We start from the raw sequence: 19,094 nt of genomic DNA on the forward strand, positions 1-19,094 counted from the left end.
CAATCCGAATGCACTCCCTCCACCACAACCCTCTGCTTTCTACATGTAAGCCAATTCTGAATCCACACGGCCAAGCCTCCCTGGATCCCTTGGCCTCTGACCTTCTAAAGAAGCCTACCATGTGGAACCTTGTCAAACACCTTACTAAGATCCATGTAGACTGCATCTACTGCACTACCCTCATCAATCTTCCTGGTCACCTCCTCAAAGAAGCCTATCAGGCTAGTGAGGCAAGATCTTCCCTTCACAAATCCATGCTGGTTGTCCCTAATCAGTCCATGATTCTCTTAGAATCCTTTCTAGCAGCTTACCCACCACAGACGTAAGGCTCACTGGTCTGTAATTCCCTGGACTATCCCTACTACCTTTTTTGAATAAGGGGACAACATTCGCCACCCTCCAATCCTCCGGTACCATCCCTGTGGACAACAAGGACTCAAAGATCCTAGCCAGCGGTTCAGCAATCTCCTCCCTCACCTCCCGAAGCAGCCTGGGGAATATTCCGTCAGGCCCCGGGGACTTACCTGTCCTAATATTTTCTAACAGCTCCAACACATCCTCTCTCTTGATACCTACATACTCTAGATAATTACCCTTACCAATACTGTCCTCAGCGTCATCAAGACCCCTCTCCTTGGTGAATACTGAAGAGAAGTATTCACTGAGGACCTCACCCACTTCCACAGCTTCCAGGCACATCTTCCTACCTTTCTCTTTAATCAGACCTACCTTTTCTCTAGCCATCCTTCTGCTCTTCACGTACAAGTAAAAAGCCTTGGGATTCTCCTTAACCCTACTCGCCAAAGCCTTTTCATGTCCCCTTCTCGCTCTCCTCAGCCCCTTCTTAAGTTTCCTACTTGCTACTCTAAATTCCTCACGAGCCCTATCTGATCCTTGCTGCTTACACCTTATGTATGCTGCCTTCTTCTTCCTAACTAGTTGTTCCACCTCTCTTGTCACCCATGGTTCCTTCACCATGCCACTCCTTCTCTGCCTCACTGGGACAAATTTATCCCTAACATCCTGCAAGAGATCCCTGAACATCGACCACATCTCCACAGTATACTTCCCTTCAAAAATGTCATCCCAATTTACACTCTCAAGTTCTCGCCTTATAGCCTCATAATTTGCCTTTCGCCAATTAAATATCTTCCGGTCCCCTTTGCTCCTGCCCCTGTCCATGACAATGCTAAAGGTTATGGAGCAGTGGTCGCTGTCCCCCAGATGCTCACCCACCGATAGATCTGTCACCTGACCCGGTTCATTACCTAAAACTAGATCTAGTATGGCATCCCCTCTAGTCGGCCTGTCACATATTGTGACAGGAATCCTTCCTGGACACACTTAACAAACTCCACCCCATATAAACCTTTGGCACTAAGCAGGTGCCAATCAATATTTGGGAAGTTGAAGTCTCCCCCAATAATAACCCTGTTATTTTTGCATCGTTCCAAAATCTGCCTCCCAATCTGCTCCTCAGTATCCCTACTGCTACCAGGGGGGCCTATAGAATACTCCCAGTAGAGTAACTGCTCCTTTTTTTTCCTAACTTCCACCCATATTGACTCTAGAGAGGATCCTTCTACATTATCCACCCTTTCTGCAGCTGTAATAGTGTCCCTGACCAGTATCGCCACCCCCCTCCTCTTCTACCCCCCTCCCTATCCATTTTAAAACACTGAAAACCAGGAATATTCAATATCCATTCCTGCCCTGCTGTCAGCCATGTCTTTGTAATAGCCAAAATATCATAGTCCCATGTACTTATCCAAGCTCTCAGTTCATCTCCCTTATTCTTGATGCTTCTTACATTTAAGTAAATGCACTTCAGCCTATCCACCTTACTACTTTTATAGCCTGTACTCTGCTTCTCCTTCCTCAAACCCTCTCTACCTGTTAGATCTGACTTTTCCCATCCCCTTCTTACTCTGACCTACTCCCCTGGTTCCCATCCCCCTTGCAAACTAGTTTAAACCCTCCCAAATCACCCCAGCAAACCTGGCTGCAAGGATATTGGCCCCCCTCAGGTTCGGGTGTAACCCGTCCTCTCTGTACAGGTCCCACCTTCCCCAGAAGAGATCCCAATGATCCAAAAATCTAAAACCTTCCCTCCTGCACCAACTTCTCAGCCACGCATTTATTTGCCGTCTCCTCCTATTCCTACCTTCACTATCGTGTGGCACTGGCAGCAATCCCGAGATTGCTACCCTTGAGGTCCTGTTCTTCAGCCTTCTGCCTAGCTCCCTAAACTCACTTTTCAGGACCTCATCCCTCTTCCTACCTATGTCGTTGGTACCAACATTTACCACGACTTCTAGCTGTTCCCCCTCCCACTCAAGAATCCTGTGGACCCGATCAGTGACATCCCAGACCCTGGCATCTGGGAGGCAACATACCATCCTGGATTCATGCTCACTGCCACAGAACCTCCTATCTGTTCCCCTGACTATCGAGTCCCCTATCACTACCGCCTTCCTCTTTTCCTCCCTTCCCTTCTGAGCAGCAGGACCGGTCCCGGTGCCAGGGACCTGGCTACTGCTGCTTGATCCCGGCAAGTCATCCCCCTCAACAGCCTCCAAAGCTAAGCTGATTAATTTAGATGAGTATATAAATTCACATTTCTCTTTTTGGGAGATCTCCCTTAATGTCCTCAGCTAACATTTAATTTCTTGAATAACATCAAGACAGATTAACTGGTCATTCACTCACACTTTCTGTCTGTGGGATTATGTTCAGTGTACTTTAGCTGAATTTCCCACTTTTCCAAATGTAGCAGAAATAATTTATCTTGAAAGCAATTCATCGATTGAAAGTGGTTTGTGTTGTTCAAAATGAGGTCACATTCTTTTTTTCTAATTGACGTGTTGTGAAACTGGAAGCCACATATTTGTTAACTTATTATGTTTTTTTTATAGGCCAGCCAACTTGGCGTGTATCGAGCTTTTGTGGATAACTATGAAGTTGCTGTCGAGACAGCAGAGAAGTGCTGTCAAGCTAACACACAATTTTCTGAAATATCAGAGGTATTATCTTCAACCAATTATTTGACAAATATGTAAGCATGCAAAACAAAATTGGCCCATGAACTGAGCGAGTAAAATTGTTAGCACAGAATGAAATTATTCAGCCTTTCTCATTGTTACAATGGAGTAATACAGCAGAGAAACAGGCCCTTCGGCTCAACTCGCCCAAGTCAACCATGATGCCCATCTAAGCTGGTCACATTTGCCCAGTGTTGGCTCATCTCCCTCTAAACCTTTCCTATTCATGTACCTGCCGCAAAACAACAAATTTCACATCATCCAAGTCAGTGATAATAAATCTGATTTTGATTCTGAACAATTACAAGTCCTTTGGTACAGCAGTCCATCATTAACCTCTCAGCCCTGCTCACTACCAAATACCCACAAAGTATAATTGACTCTTGGGCAAAACATTCTATAGTCCAAAATCATTTACAGTAAATAAATGTAGCCTAAACTTTTCCTTCATAACCTTAGTGACAAGGGAAGTGGATCACTTTGCAGTCCAAAGTATTCTTTATATTTTCACCATAGCAGAATGCTTCATCACTTCAAAGTTTTTCTTTAGCTGAAGTTTTGCAAAATAGGAGATAAGAGAGAATGTGGAGTTTGCCTTACTTCATTACAATGAGGTGAGAGGGTATGGCAAGAGGAATACGTCTTAAATTCTGGAAGTGCTGACATATTTTTTTAGGAAATGGGACTTTCTGCATTTGTTAGCAGTCTTAGTTATCTTATTACCTTCTCCTCGAGCTGTTGTCACTGTGTCCTTATGATAATAGTGCTCAAACATGGTTTTTAGTAAGAAATTCTAAGATTTGGATCCAACAGTGGTAAATATGTGACAATAGATGTCAAAGCCAGTGTAATGTTTAACGTGAAGGTGATGAGTGTTCCTATAGTATTTCTGTTGTACTTGGTGGTAGAGGTTGCAGGCAAGTAAGCCAGTGTAAAAGTAACCTTGTTCAGTTGCTGTGGTACATCTAGCAGATAGATGGAAAGTATTGTTCCTGCACTACACTGATCGAACTGGATAAATGTAAAGCTTGAAGTGGCAGTGAAAAAATACTTCCCTTAGGTGTTAGGTTTTCATGCTGCACTCATCCAAATCAGTGGCGAGTTTTGCATAATGTTTCAGATGTGTATCTTGTTTCAGGAGTCTGGAAGTGAACCATTCATGGTATTTACTATCAGCCCTCAGATATCTAAGCCTCGAGGATTGTCCAGAGGTCTTTAGGAATTAAAGATTAGTTTCCCTGATGCTTCTGAAAGAAATAACAGTTATTTTTTTCTTGAACTCTTTAGTTCTAATTATAAAAATATAGGATTAGGAGAAAAGCTGTTGAACTGATGACCAAGAATCTTCCAGTGGGGAGTTTGTTTGGTCTGCAATGTGGGAAGGTAGGGTGCCAGAAGATGGACATATTGGGCAACCGATTTCAGGAGTGTGGGATGGGTTACCAGCTCTAGTTAGAATATATTGGAAATTCTACAAAAATTATATTGGGTGTATAAAGTCTTACCCTGCCCTAGTTGATAAGCCTCGACTAACTCAGCATGGTCAGTTCAAAAAAACCCAGAAAATTCTGGAATAGCTCAGTAGGTCCAGTAGCATTTGTGGGGAGAGAAACTGGGTGAACATTTCAAGTCAAACATCCATAATCAGAAGTGGAAAAGTGAGAAAATGGATGTGGCAAAGAGCAGGAGAGTAGAGGAATGACTGTAATAGGGTACAGACCAAAATTGTCAAGGTAACAAATACTTTCAAAAGCCGGAGAAAAGAGAAAGAAAAGAATCAAATTGAAGAAGAAAGTTATGGTGGTATCTGTGGAAAGACAAAAAGGGTGGTTACCTGAAATATGAAGGGAGGAAGGTGAGAGTGGGAGTGGAATGGAGAATTAAAGTGACAAACAACTAGAAGCTCAGGGTCATCCTTATAGAGGAGAAACCAAATACAAATTGGGTGACTGCTTTGCAGAAGACTTTGTTCAGTCCATAAGGGCAACCCTGAGCTTCTAGTTGCCTGTCACTTTAATTCTTTCTTCCACTCCCACTCTGACTTCTCTGTGTTCAGGCTCCTATATTGCTCCTACATAAACTCAAGGAACTTTCCATCCAGGCATGTTATAGTTGTCAGGACTTGATATTGAATTCAACAGTTCCAGGTAACCACCCTTTTTTTTCCTCCATGGATGTGACAGTACCTCTCTGTTTCAGTTTGTTTCTGTTTGTCTCTTCTGTCTCCACATTTTAAAGTTTTCACCCTCTTACAAACATTCCCTTGTTTTCTCCATCCATGTCCCTTTGCAGCTTAAAACACTTTTCCACTTCTAGTGAAGGATCCTTGACCTGAAACATTGAATGTTTCTCTCTCCACAGATGCTGCTTGATTTGCTGAGTACTTCAAGCATTTTCTCTTTTTGTTTGTGTTGTTCCTATTGATGCTGGTAGATTCAATAATGATGGTTCCATAGGTCAGAGAGTATGGTTGTGTCTCCCCTTGCTCAAATTGTTTTTTTTTTGGTACTTATGTGCAACTTTCTGTGGTCTGGCAGTGAGATGGTAGCAAATAGTCTATATCCTGTACTAAGATTATTTGGGTTTATCTTTATCTTTCCCCCCCTCTCTCTTACGTGCTGTCTTTCTGTAACCAGTGCTTCAAGAGATCAATTCATAATTTAAATAATATGACATTTATTTCACCATCTTCATCCCTGCCACTCGACACTGTTAATGTTTCCATTTGTAGTTGCTATCCTTCCTTCTAACATCAACCCTCTGTGTATCCACTAGTGCTGTCCCACTTAATATGTCTGTATTTTTATTTTAGAATTTAAAGGTCAGGAATACAAAAGACATAAAAGATCAGAACACAAAGAACTCTCTTGAAGGTAGGAAATTCCAGATTGTCAAAGAAGAACAAGTGGTTTACTACTTTGAAATCACACTTGATTTTTGGTTTTGGAAGCATCTTGGAATCTGTCAGTTCCCTTTAATTTGTCAACACTCCAGGAGAGAAGTGAGTGAGTTAAGATGACTTTCTGTTCAGCAACTTCCATTTCTCATTGTGCATTTTGGCCATCACAAGGTCCAAATATTATGAAGAATAGCCAGTGGGGGAAAGTATGGGAGTGTTGTCAGTCTCTCTGAAATGGGACTGCAGCAACAGTCCCATTGACTGCAGATAACATTTGAAAGACTAAATATTGAAGAAAACTGAAAGTGCTGAGCAAAATAGAGTCATAACGCTTCATACAGCACAGAAACAGGCCCTTTGGCCAACCGTGTCCTTGCTGGCCATCAGGTTCCCATCTATACTAATCCTATTTTCTAGCACTTGGCCTTGGCAATTCAAGTGCTCATCCAAGTACTTCCTAAATGTTGAAAAACACTGTGATGCTGGAGGAACTTAGCAGGCCAGGCAGCATTTGTGGAGAAAAGCAGGCAGTCAACGTTTCGGGTCAGGACTCTTCTTCAGGACTGAAGAGAGGAAAAGGGAAAGCCCAATATATAGGAGAGAAAAGCAGAGCAGTGATAGGTGGAGAAAAGAGGGGAGGCGGGGTGGGCGCAGGGTGGTGATAGGTAGATGCAGGTAAGAGATAGTGATAGGCAGGTGCGGGGGAGGAGGGGAGAGCAGATCCACTGGGGGATGGGTCAAAGGTGAGGAGAGAAAGAAAAAAAGGGTAGAAAAAAGAGAGATAGGCTAGGAAAGGGAAGGAGAGAAGAAGCCTGGGGTGGGGGTTATGGGGAAAGGGGGGGTGGGGATTACTTAAATTTGGAGAATTTAATGAACAATCAATGCGCTCCAGATTTCAACCAGCCTTGGTAAATAATTCTTCCTGAGATCCTCTCTAAATTTCTCACCTCTTACCTTAACAAATGCGTTCTGGTTATCGATACCTCTGCCAAGGGACGCCTTTCTCACTAGCTACCCCATCTCTGTCCTTCATAATTGTTTATATCTTGTCAAATTCCCCATTAGCCTGCTCCACTCCAAGAAAAACAAACCAGCCTTTCCAGTCTTCTCTCATGTTCCCAGGTCACATTCTGATGAATCTCCACTCTACCCTCTCCTGTCTTAGGGTATGGTGATTAGTTCACCAGCTGTATTCTTACCAGTGTTGTATAACGTTGCATCAAAACATTCTGGTTCTTATGTTCTGTGTCCTGGCTAATGAGGCTAAGTATCCTACGTACCATCTTCTCTTCCCGTGCTGTGCCTTCAAGGATCTTTGGACAATGTACACCAAGTTCCTCTGTTCCTCAGTAGTTCCTAGGATCCAACCATTTATTGTGTGTATCCTTCCTTACTAATCCTCCCAAAATGCATCACTTCACATTTTTCAAGGTTAAAGTCTTATCTGAGTTAATCTACCCATCTTACCAACTCATTCATCAATGGAGTTCTGAAGACTATCTCCACACTATTATCACCATCATCAATCTTTCTGTCATCCGCAAATATGTTAATCAATTTACATCCAGATTGTTAATGCGAACAACAAGGTCCCAACACCAATTGCCAAAACAACCCTTGACCATCATCATCTGATCTTATCGCCAAGACAGTTTGTGATCCAACTTGCCTGGATCCCATGGGCTCTTACCTATGGCTCATATTACCAGTGGGAAACTGTCAAAAGCCTGACTGAAATCCATGTAGACTACATCAACCACACTACCCTCATCGACACACTTAAGTTACTGCTACAAAAGATACAATCAGATTAGTCGGACAGAATCTCCCCTTAATAAAGCCATACTCATTATCTTCGATTATGGCTCTTCGACTGGGTTTTGCCTCTCAGAAATTTTTGCAATAATTTCCCTACCACTGATGTTAGATTCACCAGCCTGTAATCACCCATCTTGTCCCTGCTGTTCTTCCTGAATAAAGGTATCATATTTACTGACCTGCAGTCATCAGGCACCCCACCTACGGCCCGTGAAGTTTTTAACAATCTCTGTAGGGGTCCCAGCAATTCCCCTCCTCCCCACCCCTCTGTGTCCCACAGCAGCCTGGAATAGATCTAGTCAAGTCCTCAGGATTTATCCACCCTTAGGCCAGCTAAGACATCTAATACCTGCTACTTTTCGATGGTAATTAATTGTAGAATTGCACCATTCTTCCCCCCCCCCTTTATTTTTCAATTACACTGCCTTCTCCATAATGAGCACAAATGAGGTGTATTCATTGATGGTCTCACCTACATCTTGCAGCTCCACACACAGGTTGCCATTTTGTTCCCTAATGGGCCCTACTCTTTCCCTGGTATAATGAACAGTGAGGGTCTGAGCACCAAGGTTACCCTCTTGAAATTCATATACTAAGAAAATGCTTTGGGATTTTCTTTACGCTTACCCTCCTAATTACTACTTTGAAGTGCCCCTCTGTACTTTCTCTGCCTCCCTGTTTTCAGATTTGAGAAATTGTATTAGAAGAAAGTTGTATTTTTCTGGAGCATTCCGTATCTTGTGTATTTCACCAAGATTAAAGCAGAAAGTGCAGGAGGTAATCAGCAGGTCGGGAGGTATCAGTGGACAGAGAAATTGTATTAATATTTCATTATAAAATTGGAATCTTTGCTTTTGTGTATTCACTCTTGTTTTCTCTTTTCACAGCTCTTCTCTATAAACCTGTTGACCGAGTCACCCGAAGCACACTTGTTCTTCATGTAAGTGCAGCAATACCATACAATAATCAGCTAACAGTAAAAACTCATACATTCTTTGTCATGGTTTTGAACCCTCTTGAAACAAAGTACATTCAAAAATATGAATAGGAGTGTACCACTTTGTTTCACTATTCAACTGAGTCATTGCTGATCTGTGATCACAATCCAAACACTGCTCTTTCCTCCATGTTCTTCAACAAATGTAAAATTAACAATGAATGTACCACCACTCATGGTTTGTAGAAGAAAGCTACAAATTTGTACCATCTGTTGCTAACACGTGAAATGGTTAAAATTAGTAGTAAACAGAGAGTGGGCAAGCAGATAAGTATTACAACTTTTGGGTTTGGATGGAGCAAGACAGGAGAAGGTGACATAGCAGTGACGTGATTGGGCAGAATGTTGCTGTGCCGTTATCCAATATAATCCTATATATAGAAGCAATACTCAACTGCAGAAAGAGCAACCTCAATTTTTACACCATCTTAATGCCAAACCCCATAAACCAGTAGAGATAGTTTCCATCCTAGCCAATCACTTCCCCTTAATATTTAGAAACTTTAATCAAATGAACCCCTAACTTTATAAATTCCTCAAAATTTAGCCCTTCTATTCTAGGTATCATTTTGGTCAATCTACACTTCCTATATCTTTTCAGAAGAGCTGAATGGAAGATTCATCTCAGCCTTCCTTGGCTTCCCCACTTTTGCAGAAATCAGTCTGATTCACTTTATATAATATCAAGAAATGGCAAAGAACACAGGATACAGCAAAATCTGAGACCTAAAACTGAGACAATAATGCTGATGACTTGTGCCTCAAAACTAACTCTGCTGCCAGCAATCTTTTCTCGTGCAGTTATACTGGCATCTACCCACGGTATGGAAAATTGCCCAGATCAAAGCTGAACAAGTCCATTACTATAAGTAAACTGATGGAACTTGACATCAACATTGCTCTCAAGTGTCACTTATCAATAAACTGCTCACCAATGCTTACTTTGGGTTTTTCCAGACCTCATTCCAGTCTTAGTTCAAGCAATGATTCTCCAGCTTCCTTTGGCTGCTGGGGATTTGTCATATCTTAATGCTATTCTTCTTTGTTATAATTATTTTGCATACAGTTAATTTGATCTAATGTTTCCATAGAACCATAGAACAATACAGCACAAAACAGGCCCTTCGGCCCACCATGCTGTACCGACCTTTAAACCACTCCTAAGACTATCTAACCCCTTCCTCCCACATATCCTTCTATCTTAAATTCCTCCATATATTTATCTAACAATCTCGAACTTGTCCAATGTATCAGCCTCCACCACCACCCCAGGCAGCGCATTCCATGCACCAACCACTCTCGGGTTGAAAAACATCCTTCTGATGTCTCCCTTGAACTCCCCCCCCCATTACCTTAAAGCCATGCCCTCTTGTATTGAGCATTGGTGCCCTGGGAAAGAGGCGCTGGCTGTCCGCTCTATCTATTCCTCTCAATATTTTGTATACCTCTATCATGTCTCCCCTCATCCTCCTCCTCTCCAATGAGTAAAGCCCTAGCTCCTTTAGTCTCTCCTCATAATCCATACTCCCTAATCCAGGCAGCATCCTGGTAAATCTCCTCTGCACCCTCTCCAACGCCTCCGCATCTTTCCTATAATGAGGCGACCAGAACTGGACACAGTACTCTAAGTGTGGTCTAACCAGACTTCTGTAAAGCTACATCACTACTTCATGGCTCTTAAACTCGATCCCACGACTTATGAAAGCTAACACCCCATAAAAGCTTTCTTAACTACCCTATCCACCTGTGTGGCAACTTTCAGTGATCGTAAACCCCCAGATCCCTCTGCTCCTCTACACTGCCCAGAATCCTGCCATTTACCTTGTATTCTGCCTTGGAGTTTGTCCTTCCAAAGGTACCACTTCACACTTCTCCGGATTGAACTCCATCTGCCACTTGTCAGCCCAGCTCTGCATCCTATCAATATCCTTCTGTAAGCTTTGACAGCCCTCCACACTATCCACAACACCACCGATCTTTGTGTCATCTGCAAACTTGCTAACCCACCCTTCCACCCCCTCATCTAAGTCATTAATAAATATCACAAAAAGTAGAGGTCCCAGAACCAATCCTTGTGGGATACCACTAGTCACAGCCCTCCAATCCGAGTGCACTCCCTCCACCACAACCCTCTGCTTTCTACATGCAAGCCAATTCTGAATCCACACAGCCAAGCCTCCCTGGATCCCTTGGCCTCTGACCTTCTGAAGAAGCCTACCATGTGGAACCTTGTCAAACACCTTACTAAAATCCATGTAGACCACATCTACTGCACTACCCTCATCAATCCTCCTGGTCACCTCCTCAAAGAACCTTATCAGGCTTATGAGGCAAGATCTTCCCTTCACAAATCCATGCTGGCTGTCCCTAATCAGTCCATGATTCTCTAAATAATCATAGATCCTATCTCTTAGAATCCTTTCTAGCAGCTTACCCACCACAGAAGTAAGGCTCACTGGTCTATAATTCCCTGGACTATCCCTACTACCTTTTTTGAATAAGGGGACAACATTCGCCACCCTCCAATCCTCCAGTACCATCCCCATGGACAACGAGGACTCAAAGATCCTAGCCAACGGTTCAGCAATCTCCTCCCTACCTTCTCGAAGCAGCCTGGGGAATATTCCATCAGGCCCCGGGGACTTATCTGTCCTAATATTTTCTAACAGCTCTAACACATCCTTTCTCTTGATATCTACATACTCTAGAACATTACCCTTACCAACACTGTCCTTAGCTTCATCAAGACCCCCCCTCCTTGGTAAATACTGAAGAGAAGTATTCATTGAGAACCTCACCCACTTCCACAGCTTCCAGGCACAGCTTCCCACCTTTGTCTTTAATGGGACCCACCTTTACTCTAGCCATTCTTCTGCTCTTCGCGTACGAGTAAAAGGCCTTGGGATTCTCCTTAACTCTACTCGCCAAAGCCTTTTCATGTCCCTTTCTCGCTCTCCTCAGACCCATCTTAAGTTCCCTCCTTACTACTCTAAATTCCTCACGAGCCCTGTTCTGATCCTTGCTGCTTACACCTTACGTATGCTGCATTCTTCTTCCTAACTAGTTTTTCCATCTCTGTCATCACCCATGGTTCCTTCACCCTGCCATTCCTTCTCTGCCTCACCGGGACAAATTTATCCCTAACATTCTGCAAGAGATCCCTGAACATCGACCACATTTCCCTTCAAAAATGTCATCCCAATTCACACTCTCAAGTTCTCGCCTTCTAGCCTCATAATTGGCCTTTCCCCAATTAAAAATCTTCCCATCCTCTTTGCTTCTATCCCTATCCATGACAATTCTAAAGGTTATTGAGCAGTGGTCGCTGTGCCCCAAATGCTCACCCACTGCTAGATCTGTCACCTGATCCAGTTCATTACCTAATAGTAGATCTAATATGTCATTCCCTCTAGTTGGCTTGTCAACATACTGTGACAGGAATCTGTCCTGGACATACTTTACAAACTCTGCCCCATCTAAACCTTTGGCACTAAGCAGGTGCCAATCAATATTTGGGAAGTTAAAGTCCCCCATGATAATAACCCTGTTATTTTTGCATCTTTCCAAAATCTGCCTCCCAATCTGCTCCTCAGTATCCCTACTGCTACCAGGGGGGCCTATAGAATACTCCCAGTAGAGTAACTGCTCCTTTTTTTTTCCTAACTTCCACCCATATTGACTCTAGAGAGGATCCTTCTACATTATCTACCCTTTCTGCAGCTGTAATATTGTCCCTGACCAGTATCGCCACCCCTCCTCCTCTTCTGCCCCCCTCCCTATCCCTCTTAAAACACTGAAAACCAGGAATATTCAATATCCATTCCTGCCCTGGATTTCCATAGGTTAACTTACGTTCTGTCTTCTTCCTTCACTGTAAACACTGATGCAAGAAAATAATTCAACATTTCTGTCACTTCCCTATTTTCATTTTTAACACCAAGGAATTCACGTTGTTCCAACCACCACATTTTCCAATTAAAATAGTAAAAATATTTTTATGATGGTATTCCTTTTGTACTCACAATCACAGCTCTTAATGTTTGCTTTGTCACTTTTCATTGTTCTTTGTATCTCTCCTGGTCACCAGAATGTGTGCATTTGCCTCTCATAATCTTATAAACTTCTATCAGGTCTCCCCTCAGCCAAGATAGTTCAACTTCTCCTTATAGCACATGCCCTCTAATCCAGGCAGCATCCTCGTAACCCTCTTCTGCACCCTCTCCAAAGCCTCTACATCCTTCCTGTAATGGGGCGACCAGAATTGAATGCAGTACTCCAGTTGCGGCCTAACCAGAGTTTTATGAAGCAGCAAAATAACTTCCTGACTCTGGAACTCAGTACCTCGACTTATAAAGGCAAGCATGCCATATGCTTTCTTTGTTACCCTATCAGCTTGTGCAGCTACTTTAAGGGAGCTATGGACTTGGACCCCAAGATCCCTCTGTACATCAACACTTTGCCATTAACTGTGTACTGTCCCTTTACATTTTATCTCCCAAAGTGCAACACCTCACACTTGGCCGGATTAAACCCCATCTGCCATTTCTTTGCTTATATCTGCATCTGATCTATATCCTGCTGTATCCTTCGGCAGCGTTCTGCAGTAGCCACAACGCTATCAATCTTTGTATCGTCTGTGAACTTACTAACCCATCCATCTACATTTTCATCCAAGTCATTTATATACATCAAAACAGCAGAGGTCCCAGTATAAGATCCCTGCAGAGCACCACTGGTCACAGACCTCAAGCCAGAATAATTCCCATCGACTACTACCCTGTCTTCAATGGGCAAGCCAATTCCGAATCAAAACAGCTAAAGATCCCATGGATCTCAATCTTCTGGATGAACCTACCTTGAGGGACCTTGTAAAATCCATGTAGACAACATCCACGCCTCTAACTTCATTGATCACCTTCGTCACCTCTTCAAAAAACTCAGTTAAGTTAGTAAGATGTGACCTGCACCGCACAAATCCATGCTGACACTGTCCCTAATTAGGCCATGCTTCTCCAAGTGCTCATAAATGCTATCCCTAAGAATCCTTTCCAGTAACTTCCCTACCACTGATGTGAGACTCACTGGTCCCTAGTTTTCAGGATTATCCTTATTTCCCTTCTTGAACAATGGAACAACATTAGCTACTCGCCCGACAAATAATTTGCTGGAGGAACTTAGTGGGTTGTGCAGCCTCTGTGGGAGGAAAGAAATTGTCGATGTTTTGGGTCAAAATCCTGCATCAGGAGCCACAATTTCTGGCTGCTCAGCCTCCCCCGGAGAATGTTCTGCAGCTGCTCCGCAACACCCCTGACCTGGCACCCCAGAGGCAACACACCATTCTGGTGTCTCTTTTGTGGCCACCAAATCTCCTGTCTGTCCCCTTAACTATCGAGTCTCCTATCACTATTGCTCTGCCTGACTTTACCCTTCCCCGCTGAGCCTCAGAGCCAGTTCTCATGCCACTGACCTGGCAACAAAGCCACACGAACCAAAGCCTCAGCACTTATACTCAAACATGGCCACTCCAAAATGGCCGGTCCACTAAAGCTTGCTTCTATTTGTTGAAGGCAGCTGGCTCCGCCTCTGACCAGTCACTGGGCAACCTTAACCCTGTTGGGGTGATAGCCTCCCAGGAGAATATGTCAGCAACAGCCAGATCAGTGGCACCATGACTGGCTCTGTGAAACAGGGTAGGTCAGGGACCAGGTGAGCAATAGTGATAGGGGACTGTTTAGTCACAGGCACAAACAAGTGTGTCTGTGACCATGAATGAGAGTCCAGGATGGGTGTTGCCTCCCTGTTGTCAGGTCAAGGATGTCTCAGAGCAGGCAGAGGACATTCTGAGAGGGAAGGGTGAGCAGCCAGAGGTCATGGTCGATATTGGTATGAATGACATTGTTACTTTCTTTAATACTGACTTGCGCTGAACGTGAATGTTTCAGCCTTATCTTTAATGCTCACATGCACCAGCAAGGAAGCCTCCACTATCATCTGAGAATGAGAATGTCTTGGTCTCCTCTTCCTGGTAGCTGTTGATTTGTCATCTGCCATTCATGATGAGATGTGGCAGGTGATCAGTGTTTAATCTGATCAGTTGATTGTGGGATCATTTAGCTGCAGATATTGCATGCTGCTTTGACAGTTTAGCATTTTAGCTATGCCTGAGGCTGCTCCCAGAATGCTGTTATGCAGTCTGCGCTGAACCAGGACTGATCTCCCGACTTAATTGTAATGATAGAGAAAGGGATATGCCAGGTCATCTGTTGTGAATTTATACCATTTAGCACAAGTGTATTGCCGCAGAGGGTATACGATGTGAAGACTGCATTGGCCATCTCTTTCAGTGCTATCATGGACAGACACATTTTCCATAGATAGTGAGGATAAGATAAGTATACAAACTGTTGGGGATGGATATTGAAGTCATCGACTCTGAGCTGCTTTCAGTTATTGTTCTTGTCTTCTAAGTGTTGTTCAACATGGAGGAGCACAGATTCATCAGCTGGACGACAGTAGGTGGTAATCAGGAGGAGGTCTCCTTACTGATGTTTGACCTGATGCCATTAGAGTCTTGAGGGGTCTGGAGTCAACGCTGAGGACTCACAGTGCTACTCCCTCCTGCGTGTATTGTGCCATCAGCTCTGGTGCATTTGTACTGCCAGTGGGACACGATACACTGAGGGATTGTGATGGGAGGATTCTGTAAGGAAGAATGTGTAAGCTCTCTTAATTTAAATACCAGGCCTCACATTCTCCTGACTTTGTTTTCTATTGACCATATCGTTTGCAGACAGGGGTCATGTCGTTTGTGTAGTCTCCCTCTGCTTGTCATGTTTTGTCACTTATCTCTTCTACTACCTAGATCCCTTCTTGCATCTACATTATTGTACTCATTGTCAGAAATATTCTCCCAGTGACATTAGTAGGATCTACTTGAAAAGGCTCATGTTTGAATAGAAATTCTGTTCCCTTTTGATTTAGTTTGTGCAGTTTGGTTGATTTGTCTCATGTTCCTGCAGGATTTATTAAAACACACTCCAGTCAACCATCTAGATCATCCTTTGCTACAAGATGCTCTCCGTATTTCACAGAACTTCCTGTCCAGCATTAATGAAGAGATCACTCCCAGGAGACAATCTATGACTGTAAAGAAAGGCGAGGTGAGTTACTCTGTGATAAGTTTTATTTATAATCTGGAGATCATCCTTGGAACTTAGTTTTGAGAATAAGTTCCAATCGCTTCCAAGTGGAAGCATATTTTCCTTTGTTTTTTTTAAAAGACACATCCTGATCTTTTTTCCACTAATTTTAAGAGATCATTTATGCATTCAAAGAACATATTGCACAAGGTCAGTTAGAATTTCCGAACATCAATTACATATGTTACGTATTCAAGTTAACGTGTATTTTTTTCTGTTAAATACAACTTTAATTATGAGGAGATAACTGTGTTTCAATGTAACAGGAAGGAACAGGGTAAACAACACAGAAGAGTACACCTGCAAATAGATGTAAAGTAGGAAACAATGGTTAAAAGCTCTTAATATGAATGCACACAGCATCTGTAACAAGATGAGTCAATTGCACACACAGAAATAAATGAGTGTGATCTGATCACCATTCCAGACTTGGTTGGAAGATGACCAAAACCGAGAACTTAAAGGTTCCAGGGTACTTGACATTTCAGTAAGTTAGGCAGAAAGCAAATAGATGTGGGATGGCTGTGTTAGTAAAAGATGAGATCAGTACAGTAGAGTGAGAAATGATCTTGACTCAGACTGGCTTGGGGAAAGAAGTCACTTGTGGGAGTATTCTACAGGCCCCATAACAGTAGCTAAACCATAGGACAGTGTATAAGTCAAGAAATAAAAGGGCTCATCAGAAGGTATTAGGTGACAATGACATTGGACAAATCACATTGGAAAAGGTAGCATGGAAGATAGTGAATATCAGGACATTTCTTAAAACAATGTGTTGGGCTGGAACATCTGACCCACAAACTGGTAATTACCTTTGATTAAAGTTGAAAGCTGGTCAGCTTGGTGGACTCACTTACCAAATTGGTGACCTTTTCAATGCCCTCTCATCAATGTCTTGCAAATGAAGTAATTCCCTCACCATGCCATTGGGAGCAAGCAATTTGCTGAACTTTGAATTGGTGGGTCACTTCCACTGGCAGTGATCCAGGGTCTATCAAGATTGTTCAGTGCACTTGGACTGCACATTGGAGGGAGACCTCAGACTGACTGAAATCCAGAAGAGGTATTGAGCATCTGTGTGAGTCTGGGACCTGCGGGTCTGAGGGGAACTGCTCTGAATGTTAACACTTGACTTTGTGATTCCTTTTATATGCATTCTTTGATTAGAAGCTTCCAGCTAGTGCCATACGGTCAGAAAAAAGTCCTAGAGTTAAAAAAGTACAAACAGTAGAAGTTGAAAACCCTTTCAAAAGTGGCTATACAACTCTTGGCTAGAATACCAAACAGGCAGACTATCCCAATTGTGCCAGAGTTCTGGCTGATACCAACAAATTCAACAAAGACCATGAATGATCCTCCCAGGGCTACCTGGCACTATATAACACCGAACAGTGTGCTTACACATCAATGAACAAATGCAAAAGGTTTTGTTCTTATAATTAAGGAAAATTAAGGAGAAAAGAAATAGCAATAATGACATTCATAGAACCATATAATAGTGGCCCATCATGTCTGCACTGGGACTCTACAAAACCAATTCACTAGTTCCAACCTGCACCCTCAGCCCCTACTCCATAGCCTTGTAATTTTTGTATTGTATACTTTTACACTGTTCCAACCACAACCAAGCCTAACAGCTGTGGTAGGTAAGTTACTAGAGGGGATTCTGAGAGATAAGATATACAAGTATTTGGAAAGACAGGGGTTGATTAGGGATAGTCAGCAGGGCTTTGTGCATGGGAGATCACGTATCATGAATTTTGAAAAAGTAATTAAGAAGGTGGACGAGGGCAGGGCGGTAGACATGGTCTATATGGATTTCAGTAAGGCTTTTGATAAGTTTCCACAGGTAAGCTGCTATGGAAAGTTAGATTGCATGGGATCCAGGGAGAGCTGGCTAATCAGATACATAGTTGGCTTGATGGTAGGAAGCAGAAGTTAATGGTGGAAAGTTGTTTTCCAGCCCGTGACTAGTGGTGTTCCCCAGGGCTCGGTGCTGGACACAGTGCTATTTGTCATTTATGTCAATGATTTGGATGAGAATGTACAAGGCATGGTTAGTAAGTTTACAGATGACACTAAAATAGGTGGTATCTTTGACACTGAAGATGGTTATCAGGATCTACAGAGAGATCTTGATCAGCTGGGTAAGTGGACCAAGGAATGGCAAATGGAGTTTAATTTGGATAAGTGCAAGGTGTTGCATTTTGGGAAGACAAATGAGGGTAGGACATTCACATTGAATGGTAGGGGAGTGTTGTAGAAAAGAGGGACCTAAGAGTACAAGTACATGCTTCCCTGAAAGTAGCATTGTATGTAGTCAGGGTGGTGAAGAAGTCTTTTGGCATGCTGGCCTTCATCAGTCAGGGCATTGAATATAGAAGTTGGGATGTTATGTTGCAATTGTACAATTGTGGTGAGGCCGCATTTGGAATACTGTGTTCAGTTTTGGTCACCCTGGTATAGGAAAGATGCCATTAAGCTGGAAAGAGTGCACAGGAGATTTACGAGGATGTTGCCAGGACTTGAGGGACTGAGTTATGGAGAGATGTTGAGCAGTTGGGACTTCTTTCATGGGAGCACAGAAGAATGAGAGATGATCGTATAGAGGTGTATAGAATTAGGAGGGGCACAGATAGGTTGAATGTACAGTCTTTTTCCCAGGTTGAAGAATCAAGAACGACAGGGCATAGGTTTAAGGTGAGAGGGGACAGATTTAATAGGAACCCGAGGGGCAACTTTTTTGCCCAGAAGGTGGTCGGTGTATGGAATGAGCTGCCAGAGGAAGTGGTTGTTCCAGGTACACTAACATTTAAAAAGTTCCTGGACAGATACATGGATGGAAAGGTTTAGAGGGATATGGGCAAAACGTGGGCAAATGGGACTGGCTTATGTGGGAATCTTTGTCATGTGGACCAGTTGGGCTGAAGGGCCTGTTTCCGTGCTGTATGACTCTATGACACACACTAGAAAGAAACTTTTCTTTGTATCACTCTTAATTCTATTCCTCTTTAGTTTATATTGTGAACTCTAGTCCTCGGCCGCTCTATCAATGGAAACAGCATCCAATTATCCTCTCCGTCCCAACCCCTGGAAACAGAAAAGACTGCAAATGCTGGAATCCAGAGCAAAAAATAAAC

The 19,094-nt window shown here is 43.0% G+C and overlaps 1 protein-coding gene across 3 annotated transcripts in view; it reads left to right on the forward strand.

The window, feature by feature from the left end:
* si:dkey-91m11.5 (PH_BCR_vertebrate and RhoGAP_Bcr domain-containing protein) overlaps nt 1–19,094 on the forward strand; it is a 362,049-nt gene that overhangs the window by 142,533 nt on the left and 200,422 nt on the right. For all 3 annotated transcript variants that reach the window (XM_052032051.1, XM_052032049.1, XM_052032050.1), the window contains exons 5-8: nt 2,916–3,023; nt 5,854–5,914; nt 8,646–8,698; nt 15,775–15,915. In XM_052032051.1, the coding sequence (XP_051888011.1) occupies nt 2,916–3,023; nt 5,854–5,914; nt 8,646–8,698; nt 15,775–15,915 (363 nt within the window). The remainder of the gene's footprint in view (nt 1–2,915; nt 3,024–5,853; nt 5,915–8,645; nt 8,699–15,774; nt 15,916–19,094) is intronic.

This window comes from Pristis pectinata, chromosome 17, assembly GCF_009764475.1.
Source record: "Pristis pectinata isolate sPriPec2 chromosome 17, sPriPec2.1.pri, whole genome shotgun sequence".
Lineage (NCBI taxonomy): Eukaryota > Metazoa > Chordata > Chondrichthyes > Rhinopristiformes > Pristidae > Pristis > Pristis pectinata.